The 14,051-nt window shown below is 37.4% G+C and overlaps 1 protein-coding gene across 2 annotated transcripts in view; it reads right to left on the reverse strand.

Moving 5' to 3' along the window:
- Positions 1–14,051, reverse strand: part of TAOK1 (TAO kinase 1) — a 168,583-nt gene that overhangs the window by 49,339 nt on the left and 105,193 nt on the right. For both annotated transcript variants that reach the window (XM_058283125.1, XM_058283126.2), the window contains exons 14-15: positions 4,921–5,157; positions 2,218–2,346 (exon numbers count right to left, since the gene is read on the reverse strand). In XM_058283125.1, coding sequence (XP_058139108.1) covers positions 2,218–2,346; positions 4,921–5,157 — 366 coding nt within the window. The remainder of the gene's footprint in view (positions 1–2,217; positions 2,347–4,920; positions 5,158–14,051) is intronic.

Consider the following 14,051-nt stretch of genomic DNA (forward strand, 5'->3'; position numbering starts at 1 on the left):
TACCATATGGGAGGTCCGCGGTTCAAACCCCGGGCCTCCTTGACCCGTGTGGAGCTGGCCATGTGCAGCGCTGATGCGCGCAAGGAGTGCCGTGCCACGCAAGGGAGTCCCCCGCGTGGGGAAGCCCCACGCGCAAGGAGTGCGCCCATGAATGAGAGCCGCCCAGCGTGAAAAGAAAGAGCAGCCTGCCCAGGAATGGCGCCGCCCACACTTCCCGTGCCGCTGACGACAACAGAAGCGGACAAAGAAACAAGACGCAGCAAATAGACACCAAGAACAGACAACCAGGGGAGGGGGGGAAATTAAATAAATAAATAAATCTTTAAAAAAAAAAAAAAAAAAAAAAGAAAAAAGTAGGGCTAAGATAGCATCAAACAATGCCTTACTTTTGGGCTTTAGAAATTGTAAATATTAAGTTTTTGGCAAAATTATGAGTAGATGCACATTAAAGAATTGGAAACTAAAAATGAAATTCAAAAAAACCATGTTACAGTTAAGATTTTCTTTATACATGGTATTTCGTTTTCAGCATTAATAATCCATTGAACAAATCAAAACCTCAATTTTTCTACATCATTTTAAATATCATCTCACAAACTACCTCAATATTTTCACATTTATATTAGGCAAGATGAAAAAACTGACAATACACTCATGAAACAAACCCTAAATGCAAATACTTGTATATTTTAAACTTAAAATGCATCAACATTGTGCTGATATAAATCAGCCATCTCTATGAGGTATATTTATTATTAGCCTTATGGTCTTTCCTCTTGTTCAGAAAGAGACCAATTGTTTACAACTTTAGTTCATAAGTATTCAAACATAAAATAAAAAGCATATAAATTGGTTGTTCTCAATTTAAAGGTATATGACTATGCATACTATGGGAAAAGACAGGGATGAAACAGACATATACACTGAGATTTTCCCAGGAATCTTCTTCAAAATCTTCTATCAGGGAACTTCCCTACCAAAATTCTGTTATGTCACTTCTTCTACACTAAGAAGCATTATTATAAATACGAACACGAAAATCTGACTTCTAAAAGAAAATGAATTTATTAGTTGCACGAAAAAGTTACATGTCTAAAGAATTATCAAAACTAATTCACTAGGGAAGCAGATGTGGCTCAAACAATTGGGTGCCTTCCTACCACATAGGAGGTCCCAGGTTCAGTCCCGGTGCCTCTTAAAGACAATGAGCAAGACAGTGAGCTGATGCAACAAGATGAACAGTGAGATGATGCAACAAAGAGACACAATGAGGAAATGCAATAAGAGACACAACAAGCAGGGAGTGGAGGTGGCTCAATCAATTGGGCACCTCCCTCCCACACAGGAGGCCCTAGGTTCATTTCTGGTGTCTCCTAAAAAGGAGAGCAGACAGCAAGCACAAACAATGAGGGCGAGAGGAGAAAATAAATAGAATCTTAAAAAAACAACAACAACACACAAAACCATTCATAAAAAAAACTCTCATTTCACTGGAAAACAACTGTACATGAATTTTGATGGACATTTATTTATAGTTTAGAAACCCTGTTTATAATCTTTTCCAACTAAATGTTCCAGTATAGAATTCGGCTACTGTGTTATAGTAATGGAAATATATTGGAGCGTATGCCCTGTAGACTTTGGAAAAATCTTGTCAATGAAGCCCTTTCGACAGGGTATATAAATAGGAATAATGAAATTTATACATCTGATTAAAGGCAAATTCCTCACAAGAAAAAAACAATATCAAAGCAATTACTCTGATTTTGCCAAGATTAACTAATATATTACAATGTACTAATTAATTACATGGAATAAAATCCCTTTAGCAGAGAGAATAAATTAAGACATTTTTGTATCCTGGACACTATCTAGAATAGAATAATTATCTCCTTTCAGATATTACTGGAATAATTATGGCTTTCTTCAAAGTTCAACTAAATCAATGTTGTGCTGTTAAAGGATGTGATAAGCAAATATGTCACTTATCCTTATTCTATATTTTCAGATGATTCTTTTTAGATCCTTCTCAACTGGAGAGCTCAGTCAGTTGAAGGATAATTGATTATAACCAATATCTTCACTTAAACGGATAAACATTTAGTGGCCACAAACAACAAAAGTAAATTTTATCCTAATAGTTACATGAATTGATTGCCACTGAATAGAAAGAATCCGCAGATAACTAGGCTTGATAATTCTTATAAAATTAAGTACCTCCTTAAGCTGTTCTTTTCGAAGTTTATATTCTCTTTTCTGGGACTCCAAAAAGCTGTTGAGTTCTTTCTTCTGCTGGGCCTGAATATGTTGCTGAAATTTTTTCTCCTCATTGGCCATCACTTTAGCCTATGAAGAAATTTTTTAATGAGATCAAATTGTTGAAATAGATTCAAAGCAGCAGGTTAATATACATTACTTAAGATATATCACTAAGGATACTCTTTTTTTCGCAAGAACATAAAATAAGTGTAAGCATATCCAAAATTAAGAATACTTAATCAGGAAAGCGGACTTGGCCCAGTGGATGGGGCGTCCATCTACCACGTGGGGGGTCCGCAGTTCAAACCCCGGGCCTCCTTGACCCATGTGGAGCTGGCCCACGCGCAGTGCTGATGCACACAGGGGGTGCTGTGCCATGCAGGGGTGTCCCCGTGTAGGGGAGCCCCACGCGTGAGGGGCGCGCCCTGTAAGGAGAGCTGCCCAGCGCGAAAGAAGGTGCAGCCTGCCCAGGAATGGCACTGCACACGCGGAGAGCTGACGCGGCAGGATGACTCAACGGGGAGACACAGATTCCCGTGCTGCTGACAACAACAGGAGCAGACAAAAAGAACACACAGAGAATGGACACAGAGAGCAGAAAACTGGGGCTCAAGAGTGGGGGAAGGGGAGAGAAATAAATAAAAATAAATCTTAAAAAAAAAAACAAAAAACAGAATACTTAATCAAATTCTTAGTAAGATATCCTTATCATGTATGTTTCACAGATACCATAAAATGGAACTTATCTTTAAAATGTTGATACATTAGAGGGTCAAAATACTTCAACTTTTTTTTTCATTGAAAATAAACTTATCCACATACATAATAAAACAAAACAAACATATATTGATTTTCAAATAAAATTAAACCAGGATCTTTTATTCAGATTAACTTACATAAATAGTGTAATAACATTTATTATCTTCAAATTAAACACTGATCTTTATATATTAAATATGAAAATGTTAAACATTAGAGATATATGTCATACTATTTTACTTCTGATTATGTATACAATACATTTTCATTGTAGAACATTTAGAAAATACAGTGGGAAAAATGAAGAAAAATCTTACATGCTTTCAGCACCTAAGATAATCAAAATAAACATTTTGGTATATACTTTCCCTAATTCTTCTATGCATATATATATTTTTAAACAAATTTGAATATCCTGTTTTATTAATTGCATATTTAAAAGTTAGTATCTACCTCTTCCCCACTTATTTAAAATATTGCCATATGTCCAAGAGAATTCTTAATATCTATATATCCTTTCATCAATGACTTCAAAATTATAAATTTACTATCAACACCATAAATTATTTTGCCAAATTAAGGGAGAGTGGTTTTTTAAGGTGTGAGAGAAGGAGGATCAGAGTGGCTATTGAAAAGAATGCTTCACTGTGGACTAGTCAAACATACTTTGATGATACTATGTGAAATTATTGAGATGCTTACATTTTACTTGGCAACCACGAGTATTTAAAGACAAAAACAAAAACAAAAAAACCACCTTATGCTAAGTGAAAGAAAGCAGACACAAAGTACTAAACGTTGTGTAATTCCATTTACATAAAATGCAAATACAAATCAATTTATAAAGATGGAATTAGATTACTGGTTATGGACTGCTAAGGAGTGTGGAGTTTTTCTTTTTGGAGTAATGAAATTGATATAGAGGAATGGATGTGGTTCAGTGGTTGAGTACCTGCTTCCCATGTACAAGTTCCAGGGTTCAATCCCTGTTATCTCCTTTAAAAAAATCATTCTAAAATTTGTGGTGAGGAATGCACAACATTGTGATTATACTAAAAGCCACTGATTATAGACTACATGGTATGTGAATACATCTCAATAAAACTGCTTAATAAATAAATAAGTGTGGAAGAATAGTCAGACATAGCAGCTGTGTACAGTAGGGGAAACAGAGACTGAGAGGTGAAGAATTTTCTTGTCTTTCATTATTATTATTGAAATAATGGAAATGCTCTAATGACTTTAGTGATGAATGCACTACTAGAGGATTATACCAAATGCCACTGATTGTACACTTGGGATAAACTTTGTTTTATTAATATGTATCAATAATACTGATTTGCTTTAAAAATAAATGAAATGAAACTGAAAGGGACACCAAAAACATTGGAAGAAAAGGTTTCATGTAATAAGAATCCTAAAAAATACATCTTGAACATACAGGAGAATAATGTACTTATTTGTAAATAATACCATGGGTTAAATAGGAATCTGAATCTCTTATTTCACAATCTCCAAAATTCTCTGTACATGTCTATTGTTTCCAGACCTAGTACTTGATATCAAAATACTCACATTCATTTATCATAGTCATAACTTTTATTGGCTATCACAAAACCTATAGATGGACAACTCCTACTGATAATTACTTTTAAGTTTGGTTTAAAACGAAACACACACACACAAAAGTTGTGAGACAAAAAACACAAAGGATAAATCTTTTTGTGAATGATCTGCCAGCAATTTAAGGGAAGCCATATACAAGTTATATAAACGCTTTTCTTTCCTCAATAAATTTACTTGGTATTTGGGAATAGATATCATAATATTAAAATGCCATCCTGGTTAATTCTGAAATAATCATAAGCTAAAATAACAAATAAATAATATTAATTTGGCCACCTCTTTTTCCATTGCAGCCTGATGTTTCTTGATCAATTTCTCCATTTCTGCAGCAAAATTGTTACGCTGAGTTTCAAGATCTTTGTCTAATCTAAGGCGGTGTTCATCCATCTCAGCCTTTAGCTTATTTTCCAGAGTCATCAGCTGCTTCTGATGTTGCCTTCTCATACGCTTATAGCCAGACATCTGTTCTCTAAGCTCAGAATCCTGCTCATGTTCTTGCATTTGCCTTGTAACCTAGACATACAAACATTGGAGAAAAAATAAAATACAGCAAACCATTTCTCTTTTAAAAGATTTTAGATCATTCTACTAGTAACTAAGTAGGAAATAAATTTGAGATCCCAATGTTGAAAGTTTCCAGTCAAAATTCCAACAGGTTTTTCCTCCTTGTTACTCAAATATGGCCTCTCTTTAAGCCAAATTCAGCAAATAAATGCACTAATTCCCCACCACCACCACCTTGCATGGGACATAACTGCCAGGGATGAGCCTCCCTGGCAGTGAGGGATTAATACCAAGCACCAACTAGTAACCCATTTGGAAAAAGACCTTGATTAAAAGGGGGAAATATTAAATACAAATGAGTTTTTACAGCTAAGAGATTTCAAAATGAGTCAGAAGGTCATTCTAGATGTTATACTTAATGCATGTCTCACGCAGATCTCAATAACTGCCCCTGTGAACAAAGCCTCAAACAGGGGTGTGCTCCTGATGTTTCTAGAGCCAGCTAGACATGACAGACAAGGTACACAATCCCTTGAAATCAGCACTTTGTTGGTGAACCTTACCTTGAAATATGACAACCTATTTCACCAATGTAATAGACTTAGATTCATTTATAATTTATAATTTTCTTTTTTTATTTGAGTCTATAATTAGCACTATACCCATTAAATATATATCTCAGAGACCTAAATCTTCAGTTTATATGCCAGTTGAGCCCTGAATCTCAGAAGAGTTGTGGCCAATGCCTACTCTCCAGATCATTGGGCTCCGCCCAGGACACCTAACAAAATGATGATGATGGACAACGCCATCCCAAAAAATAAAGAGTATCTATAACTGCAAGCAAAATACTTCCTTCCATCTGCCCCATGAGATATAAGCCCCCTTTCAATCTGAGATAGAGTGCGTATCACCATTCAAAAATCTTCAAAGTTCCAGGAATGAACAAATATAAAGAGGGAATGCAACCACTGACAAAGTAAACTTATTAATATTGTAGTAATAGAAGGAACATGTAACATTGTTATAAAGATAGTGGTCATCAGAGGTGCTGAGAGGAAAGGGAGGGAATATTAGGTGAAACAAAGGGCATTTTTAGGGCACTGGAATTAAGTGCAAACTATAGACCTTGGTTAACGGCAATGTATCAACTGTAACAAATATATCACACAACTATAAAATGTTATCAATAGGGAAAGGTGTGGGGGGGAAGGGTGGTACATGGGAATCACTTTTGATGAAACTTTTCTGTAATATAAAACCTCTTTAAAAAAAATAGTTAATTTTTAAAAAAAAATTCCAACAGTCTTTTAAAAAAAGAGACAAGCTGGTTCTAAAATTTATGTGCGAGGGAAGCTGATTTGGCTCAACAGATTGGGTGTCCGCCTACCACATGGGAGGTCCAAGGTTCAAACGTAGGGCTTCCTGACCTGTGTGATGAGCTGGCCCATGCGTAGTGCTGATGTGTGAAAGGAGTGCTGTGCCACGCAGGTGTGTCCCCCGCATAACGGAGCCCCATGCGCAAGGAGTGTACCCCATAAGGAGAGCCGCCTAGCATGAAAAAAGAGCAGCCTGCCCAAGAATGGTGCTGCACATATGGAGAGATGAAGCAACAAAAAGAGACTCAGATTCCCAGTGCTGCTGACAGAATATAAGTGGACACAGAACACACAGGGAATGGACACAGAGAGCAGACAACTAGGGGGGGAGGGGAAGGTGGAGAAGGGGAGATAAATAAATAAAAATCTTAAAAAAAAAAAAAATTTATGTGGAAATGTAAAGGGCCTAGAATAGCCAAAACAATCTTGAAAAAGAATACAGGCTGGAGGACTTGCGCTACAGTAATCGGGGAGTGTGATGCAAGGCAATGTGGAGTAAAGATAGGCTAAGCAGGTCAACAAAACAGAAGCAAGAACAGACACTAAACATATTCGGTCAAATGATTTTCTGCCCAAAAGTCAAGTTAATTCAATGGGGAAAGTCTTTATAACAAATCTTGCTGAAACAACTCAATCTCTTAATGAAAAAAAAAAACAAAAAACTCTGACCCCTAAATTACACCACACTCAAAAGTTAATCTGGGGAAGCAGACTTGGCCCAGTGGATAGGGCGTCCGTCTACCACATGGGAGGTCCGCAGTTCAAACCCTGGGCCTCCTTGACCCGTGTGGAGCTAGCCGACATGCAGTGCTGATGTGCACAAGGAGTGCCCTGCCACGCAGGAGTACCCCGCGTAGGGGAGGTCCATGCACAAGGAGTGAGCCCTGTAAGGAGAGCCGCCCAGCGCGAAAGAAAGTTGAGCCTGCCCAGGAATGGCGCCACACACACGGAGAGCTGACATACAAGATGACGCAACAAAAAGAACACAGATTCCCATGCTGCTGACAACAACAGAAGCGGACAAAAAAGAACACACAGCAAATGGACACAGAGAGCAGACAAAGGGGGTTGGGGGAGAAAGGGGAGAGAAATAAATAAAAAATAAATGTTAAAAAAAAAAAGTTAACCTGAAAAGAGTCATTTAACTTAAACATGAAACCAAGAATCATAAAGGAAAGAAACATAGGAGAATATCTTTATGACCTTGGGGTAGGCATATACTTCTTTGGCAGGACATAAAAAGCAATAATCATGGAAGAAAATATGAAAAAGGATTTTAAAATTAAAATTTTTAAATTTTTCTTCATGAAAAGATCGATAAGAAAAGGAATAGGCCAATCACAGACAGAGAAAAAGTGTTCACAAGGTTATTTATCAAAGGACTAGTATCCAGACAATAAAAAGAATTCCTGCAAATCAACATTAAAAAGATGAACAACCCAATAAAAAAAACGGGCAGAAGACTTGAAGATATACTTCACTGGAGAATACATATGAACAGAAAACAAGCACATGAAAAGGTGTTCAAAATCTGTAGTCATAGGGAAATGCAAATTAAAACTACAATGAGATTCAATTTCATACCCAACTAGAATGGCTAAAATTAAAAACACAATACCAAATGTTGGATAGTATGTGTACTAACTGGAACTCTTATATATTGCTAATGGGAAAGTGAAATGATTCAACCATTTTGTAAAACTGACAGTTTCTTATAAAGTTAAATACACATATACACAATGTTCCAACAATCATATCCTTATGTACTTACCCAAAAGAAATTAAAACATCATGGTCTCAAAAAGGTTTATACATGAATATTTACAAAAACTTTATTCATAACAACCAAAAAAAGGGAAACGAAGCAAATGTTCATCAACAGAAGAATGAATAAATGAATTGTGGCATGGAATACTATTTAAAGAAGTAAAAGGAATGAATTACTGATACACACAAGATGAATGAATCTCAAAAATATTAAGCTTAGCAAAATAAGCCAGGCACCAAAGAGTGCATTCTGAGTGATTCCATTTATATGAAGTCCAAGAAGAGTCAAAACAAATATATGATGAAGAAATCAGAAAGTAGTAGTGGTTGTGGAGGTAGGGGATTGACTAAAAATAGGTATGAAGGGAACTTTCTGAGATGACATATTTTATATACCTTGTTTTGGGTGACAATTAATAAAGTTACAGACAATGGTAAAAGTCTTTAAACATCTAAAACCTGTGCATTTTAATTTCATGAAAAAAAAATCCAAGACAAAATAGTATATACTGAGTTATATGGCATATAGTAATTATATTGAATAAGATAGCTATGCATATCATTGTGCATACATTTACATATTCTCTGAATATTTTATTTTATATAAAAGTAATTTCTGGGTTTAAGGATATGAATCTTTTCCAGGTTTAAGATACCTTAAATCTATAATTGAAAAATGTCAAATAATTTGAGAAAGCTAAAATTTGGGACAGAAAGACATGCTTGGGAGACACCTAACGTATGGAAGTTCACAAAGTTGTTTTTCCCCCTGGCCCCTTTCTAGGTTTCAGTTAAAATAATCATGAAAAATTAAAGCAAGACTCTGCCACCTGTTCGTTTGAAGAGTTATTTACATGTTGCAGAATAGAAGGAATATCCTATGCTGAATATATTGGGAAACTGTGTTTCTGACCCCACACCATACAGATTCATGGGCTTTTTATGTAACTGAAACTAAGATAACTCCCATTATTTTTTTGTCATATTTTCTAAAAGCCTAGTTTTCCTGATATCATAATTCTTTCTATCCTTAGTACCTTTCATCTGGTTTTGCTCCTAATTTGCTGACTGACCAGGATTTTAATTATCCTACTATAATAGTGTCCTCGTAATAAATGATCTGTTCTTTTGTTGTTGCTGGGTTTATTTGAGGCATAAGGGGCCGGAGATTGAACCTGGGACCTCATTTGTGGTAAGCTGGCCACTAAGCCTGAGTTGGTTTTATCATTTGTTTGGTTTGTTGTTTGTTTTTGTTTTTCCAGGAGGCATGGGGAACTGAATCCAGGACCTCCCATATGGGAGGCAAGTGCTCAACAGCTTGAGCCACATCCGCTCCCCCAGAACTACATTTAGAGTATATCAAGTTGGATAGCCTGTCATTTCTCAAATATTCATTCCTTGTCCTGGTTTCCATCTTACAAAGCACAGCCTTATAATCAATTCTTTTTTTTTTTTTTAAAGATTTATTTATTTATTTCTGTCCCCTCCCCCCTCTCACCCCGGTTGTCAGTTCTCTGTGTCTATTTGCTGCGTTGTCTTTGTCCACTTCTGTTGTTGTCAGTGGCACGGGAATCTGTGTTTCTTTTTGTTGCATCATCTTGTTGTGTCAGCTCTCCGTGTGTGCGGCACCATTCCTGGGCAGGCTGCACTTTCTTTCGCACTGGGTGGCTCTCCACCCCCACTGGGCCAAGTCCACCACCTATAATCAATTCTTTTTATGTGGAAATCCCATTTCTGATCTCACGCTGTGCCTAAAACTTACTAATTATGAAAGGCTCAAACAATTTGTTTCATAAATACTTCCTTTATGTCTTTAAGCAATTTAAAAAATTTTATTAGAAAAGTTGTGGTTTTAGAACAATCATGAAAATGCAGGATTCCTATAAAAATACAACGTTCCCATATATCCCCATTGTTGACATTTTCCATTAGCGTGTTACCTTTGTTACAACTGATGAAAGAGGCAGCAGACTTGGCCCAGTGGTTAGGGCGTCCGTCTACCACATGGGAGGTCCACGACTCAAACCCCAGGCCTCCTTGACATGTGTGCAGCTGGCCCAAGCGCAGTGCTGATGCGCGCAAGGAGTGCCGTGTCACGAAGGGGTGTCCCTCGCATAGGGGAGCAAAACGCGCAAGGAGTGCGCCCCATAAGGAGAGCTGCCCAGCGCGAAACAAAGTGCAGCCTGCCTAAAAATGGCACCGCCCATACGGAGAGCTGACACAACAAGATGACACAACCAAAAGAAACACAGATCCCAGTGCCGCTGACAACAACAGAAGCGGACAAAGAAACACAGACACAGAGAACAGACAACCGGGGTGGGGGAGGAAGGGGAAAAAAAAAAAAAAATAAATCTCTAAAAAAAAACCAACAACAAACAACTGATGAAAGAATAAAATTGTACTATTAACTACAGTCCATAATTTACATTAGCTATATTTTTGCCCCAAATACCACCCTACTATTGACATCTTGAATTAGGTGTGGTAAATTGGTTATAATTCATGAAGGAACATTCTTATACTATTAACTATAATCCATCTTCTACAGTGGGGTTCACTGTGATATACAGTTGTATGTTTTATCTTTTAATTTTTACTCTAATAAACACATATTACCTAAGATTTCCCCTTTAACCACATGGATATATGTAATTCAGTGCTGTTCATTACACTCACAATAATGTGTTACCACTACCACCATCCATTTGAAAAACTTTACAATCTCAATAAAAATTCTGTTCAAATTAAATATCTCTATTCTCCACCTCCAATCCATTCCCTAGTAATCTATATTCTAGATTCTAGCTCTATGTGCTTGCTTACAGCAATTAGTTAGTATCAGTACAATCATATGATTTTTGTCCTTTTGTGTGTGACTTATTTCATTCAACATAATATCCTCAAGGTTCATCCATGTTGTTACATGCATCAGGACTTCATTCCTTTTCACAGCTGAATAATAACCCATCATATGAATATACCACCTTTTGTTTACCCATTCATTGGTTGATGAACACTAGGATGGCTTCCACCTTTTGGCAAATATGAATAATGCCACTATGGACATCAGTGTGCAAATATCTGTTCAAGTCTCTTCTATTCTGGGTATATACCTAGTAGTGAGATTGTCCGGTCATTTGTTAGTTCTATACTTAGCTTTCTAAGGGACTGCCAAACTGTCTACTACAGGGACTCCTCCATTTACATTCCGAACACCAATGGGGTGTTCTTCTTTCTCCACATCCTTTCCAAGTCCAGTAATTTTCTGTTTTTTTAATAGCCATTCTACTGGGAGCAAAATGATATCTCATTGTGGTTTTGGTTTGCATTTCCCAAATAGCTAATGATGTTGAACATCTTTTCATGTGCTTTTTAGCCATTTGTATATCTGCTTTGGAGAAGTGTCTATTCAAATCTTTTTCCCATTTTTTAATTGCGTTGTCTTTCTATTGTTGAATTGTAGGATATGTTTAAATACTCTGGATGTGAAACCCTTATCTGATAAGTGCTTTCCAAGTATTTTCTTCCCTGGTTAGTAGGTTGTCTTTTCAATTTCATTACAAAGTCCTTTGATATAGAAAGGCTTTTAATTTTGAGGAGGTCTCATTTATATGTTATTTCTTTCAATGTTTGTGCTTTGGGTGTAAATTGTAAGAAACCACGGCCTAACGTAAGATCTTGAAGATGCTTCCTATATTTTCTTCCAGGGGTTTTGTAGTGTTGGTTCTTACATTTAAGTCATTGATCCATTTTGAGTTAATTTTGATATATGGTATAAGAGAGAGGTCCTCTTTCATTCTTTTACATATGGATATCCGGTTTTCCCAGCACCATTTGTTAAAGAGACCCTACTGGCCCAATTGAGTAGATTTGGCAATCTTGTCAAAAATCAACTGGCCATAGGTGTGAGGGTCTATTTCTGAAGTCTCAATTGGATTCCATTGGTCAATATATCTATCATCCTTGAGCCAATATCATGCTGTTTTGACCACTGCAGCTTTGTAATAAAAGCTTTATTTATTTTTTTATTTCTCTCCCCTTCCCCCCCCGCCCCAGTTGTCTGTTCTCTGTGTCTATTTTTGCTGTGTGTTCTTTGTCCGCTTCTGTTGTTGTCAGTGGCACAGGAATCTGTGCTTCTTTTTGTTCCGTCATCTTGTTGTGTCAGCTCTCTGTGTGTGCGGCACCACTCCTAGGCAGGCTGCACTTTGTTTTGTGCTGCACGGCTCTCCTTACGGGGCTCACTCCTTGTGCGTGGGGCTCCCCTGAGTGGGGACACCCCTGCGTGGCAGGGTACTCCTTGCAGGCATCAGCACTGCGCGTGGGCCACCTGCACACGGGTCAAGGAGGCCTGGGGTTTGAACGGCGGACCTCCCATGTGGTAGACGGATGCCCTAACCACTGCGCCAAGTCTGCCGCCATGTTGGGAGGTTTTTGATGACTGATTCAATCTCTTTACTTATAATTAGTCTGCTGAGGCATTCTATTTCTTCTAGAATCAGTGTAGACTGTGTGATTTCATCTAGGTTGTCTACTATGTTGGTATACAGTTGTTCATAGCATGCTCTTATGATCTTTTATTTCAGTGGGGTCAGTAGTAATGTCTCCTCTCTCATTTCTGATTTTATTTGCATCTTCTTTCATTTTTTCTTTGTCAGACTAGCTAAGGGTTTGTCAATTTTGTTGATCTTTTCCACCATTTGGTTTTGTTAATTCTCTCCTGGCGGAAGCGGACTTGGCCCAGTGGATGGGCCTCCTTGACCCGTGTGGGTCTTGACCCGTCTCCCCGTAAGGAGAGCCGCCCAGCGGGAAAGAAAAGTGCAGCCTGCCCAAGAATGGCGCCGCCCACACGGAGAGCTGACGCAGCAAGATGACGCCACAAAAAGAGACACAGATTCCCATGCCGCTGACAACAGAAACAGACAAAAGAACACGCAGCAAATGGACACAGAGAACAGACAACTGGGAGGGGGAGGGGAGAGAAACAAATTTTAAAAAAGTGAAAAAATAAAATTCTCTTGGTTTTGTTTTTTTTAATCCTCAAATTCATTTAATTCTGCTCTAATCTTTGGTGTTTCTTTCCTTCTGCATTCTCAGATATTGGTTTGGTGTTCTTTTTCTAGCTCTCCCAGGTGTACAGTTAGGTCTTTATTTTTTAATGTATGTTTTTAGGGCTATAAATTTCTTTCTCAGCACTGCCTTCATTGCATCCCGTAAGTTTTGATATGTTGTGTTCTCGTTTTCATCTGTCTCAAGATATTTACTGATTTTCCTTGCAGTTTCTTCTTTGACACACTGATTGTTAAAGAATGTGCTTTTTAACTTCCAGATGTTTGTGAATTTTCCAGTTCTCCACCTGTTATTGTTTTCCAGCTTCATTCTAGTATGGTCAGAGAAGATGCTCTGTATGATTTCAGTCTTTCTAAATTTGCTGAGATTTGTTTCATGACCCAGTATGTGGTGTATGCTAGAGAATGATCTATATGCACTTGATAAAAAGTGTATCCTGCTGTGCTAGGATGCAATGTTCTCTTCAGGATAGTTCATTTATCGTATTATTCAAGTTGTCTATTTCCTTAATGTTCTTCTGTCAAGATGTTCTATCTATTGATTAGAGTGGCACATTGAAGACTTCAGCTATTATTGCAGAAGTGTCTACTGTTCCCTTCAGTTTTGCCAGGTTATTCTGGGACACTGTGGTTAGGTGAATACATTATTTATGATGGCTATTTCTTCTTGGAAATTGTTCCTTTTATT

Source organism: Dasypus novemcinctus, chromosome 21 (genome assembly GCF_030445035.2).
Source record: "Dasypus novemcinctus isolate mDasNov1 chromosome 21, mDasNov1.1.hap2, whole genome shotgun sequence".
Classification (NCBI taxonomy): Eukaryota; Metazoa; Chordata; class Mammalia; order Cingulata; family Dasypodidae; genus Dasypus; species Dasypus novemcinctus.